The sequence below is a fragment of the Penaeus chinensis genome, chromosome 20 (genome assembly GCF_019202785.1).
Source record: "Penaeus chinensis breed Huanghai No. 1 chromosome 20, ASM1920278v2, whole genome shotgun sequence".
In the NCBI taxonomy this organism is placed as follows: Eukaryota; Metazoa; Arthropoda; class Malacostraca; order Decapoda; family Penaeidae; genus Penaeus; species Penaeus chinensis.
In genome coordinates, this window is record NC_061838.1 from 2,590,713 (window position 1) to 2,593,212 (window position 2,500).

At 38.6% G+C, this 2,500-nt stretch overlaps 1 protein-coding gene across 2 annotated transcripts in view; it reads right to left on the minus strand.

Annotated features, from left to right (window-relative positions):
- LOC125035990 (acylphosphatase-2-like) overlaps positions 1 to 325 on the minus strand; it is a 10,850-nt gene extending 10,525 nt beyond the window's left edge. Inside the window, exon 1 of one of the 2 annotated variants that reach the window (XM_047628320.1) lies at positions 168 to 325. In XM_047628320.1, the coding sequence (XP_047484276.1) occupies positions 168 to 303 (136 nt within the window). In that variant the 5' untranslated portion in view covers positions 304 to 325. The remainder of the gene's footprint in view (positions 1 to 167) is intronic. The other variant, XM_047628319.1, reaches the window with a different exon arrangement.
- Positions 326 to 2,500: the final 2,175 nt, after the last annotated feature.

The window sequence follows — 2,500 nt, forward strand, 5'->3', positions numbered from 1 at the left end:
GATTATTTATATTTAGATTTAGACAAAAGCCCTGTTCAACCGAAGCAGACAACTTGATATTTCCCGCAACCAATTCCTCAGAAATGTGTTTCATGACTTCGTAAGTGTACAAGAACATCGTATTAGTGTGGCCATTCCCCATCCACACGCTGCCAGGCCACAGTCACCTTGCACGGTGCCGAAAACTTCAAAGTCGAGAGCCAGGAGGTTGGATGCGGCGGCCATGACTGTTGTTGTTGCATCATCAGCTGACTGTCGTCTGCTATGCAAAGCGTCCCAGCATTGGCCAGCTGCTCTCTTCATTAGCCAATGAAAACACGCCTATTTTCTCCCTTGACCAATCACAGTGCGCTTAAGGAACATATTTTCATTGGCTTACTTCTCAGTTCATCGACCAATCGCGAGCGATCTTGAAAAGTGATTCGCGGACACACCATTTCCCCAAGATGGGAAAGAGGAAAATTAGAGTAATAATACTAATCGGAATCTCAATGTCGTCCATGACGTCATAGTTTACCTCCCTAGCCTTGCTCGTGCTTTTCTGTGATGCCACTTATTCTGTGTAATGTAAGAATACAAATCTGCTTTGCCATATTCATTTTTTTTTTCGAATAAAAGAAGATCAACTTGAGGTAGTCTCAGTAACTGTGAAAACGCTTAATTATATAAAAATAAAATATATATATATTTTAATTCCGCGGGCCTAACGAGATCACCTGTCATTACTGATAAATGCATCACGGTATGTCACTGTGTACATGTCACCATGACGCTGTGAATATTACAATATCCCATAGTTTTTTTTTATGCACAGGTATCACAGGCCGCTTCTAGAAAAAAAAAAAAAAAAAAAGAGGGGGACAGGTGAAACTACACGAATAACATTACAAAGTAAAATAGCAAAGAGAGACAAGAGTTTCAAGACAAATTTCAGAAAGTTAAAGTTATAGCATCAAAATTTCCTTTTAAATGTCCTCACACCGTAGAAAGTTCCCGGGAGTTGAAATTCAAAGTTGATGCAATAGTTTGGTCGATGTTTCATATCCTGGCGACCATTAATGACCTTGCATTATCTTTCCTGAATGCGCACCTCCTATGAAATGGTCGCTGGAGGGCTCAATAATTCGAATTTTATGTATGTATCATGAAACTTTCAAAACCACCAATACTAACAACTTCTTGGAAAATATCATTCGCTTCTCATAAATTCATCAAAACTCAAAATCCATCTACCACGCAATTTACAGTTACATGAACGGAGGGTGTTTAACTAGGTCATAACGCGGAAGGTGGTAAGCACCTGGCATGATCATATTATAAACTGCTGCTCTAGAAGATATACTCATTCAGATAAATTTTGAATATCTTATTCTATTCATCTATAAAAGTACTATTTAGACTTTATGGGGCGTCCAATCCCTTATGACTATTTGCCAAGAGCTGTCTATCCTACATAGTTACGAGTAAATGTAATGATTCTAACCTCTTCATTCATTCTATATATCATAATAACGTATGGCAAGAAGGCATATTACTCACATTTCGTTCCCGGAAACAGTGCAATATGTAGGGGTCTTTCCTAAAGCGCTTGGCCTATTTTTAATGCCCACTGTGTCGAAACAAAATGCGTTTATGCCCTGACATGAAGGGAATAAAAAGTATTAAATATTTTCAGACACTGACTAACGACAACGCATTCTGACTCAATAAATACCCTTTCTCTTTGTTGCCATTCGACTGCACTGGACTGGACACGACGAGGGGAAGAGGTGGGGTGAAAATAAATATAAAGTCATATGTCCTTGATTAATGTTTAGTCTACAATGCATCCCAGATGAAACACACAATTCTGTCGAAAATAGTGGACATGATCCCGTATATCTACTTATGATAAAGTACTATTGCCTGATGTCCACCCTCGGTCTCACCACATCTATTTATTTACCGAGGTCGAATAGTACTTTGGTAGGTGAATATAATGAGCAATTATGTAAGGAAGTCGACCTGAGTTTGAGTCTGAGTAAGCAACTAAGGAAAAATGTCGGTTTGGTGAGACGATGGCAGATTCAGTCACCACACATTTGCACCCTTGCCTCTGTGATTGTAGAAAGCGACAGTTTGAATAGGATACCATCTAGAAAATCAAATCGGAAAAAGGAAAATCACCAAAAAAAAAAAAAAAAAAAAAAAAGGAGGCAAACTCATGGATGAAAAACTTAATGCCATGCCTGTAACACATGTAAAGGATTTTCCTTCTTTTCAAAATATTGATCGATTTTTAAGCTGATGTGCTTATTATCAGTAACTCTTTAGTTAGGACTGCCTAAAAATCTTGTATAAAGGTCCAGATTTAAGCCCGGGAATTGATGCCCAAAGCACAGACGAGCAGTGGTGCTCCAGCACCATCCCCCCATCCTTCGGCGTTCCTTATATGTCTGTGTTGAATAACATCGTTGTAGATGGATGAAATGATCAATTATTTTGATCAAATACCTTACAG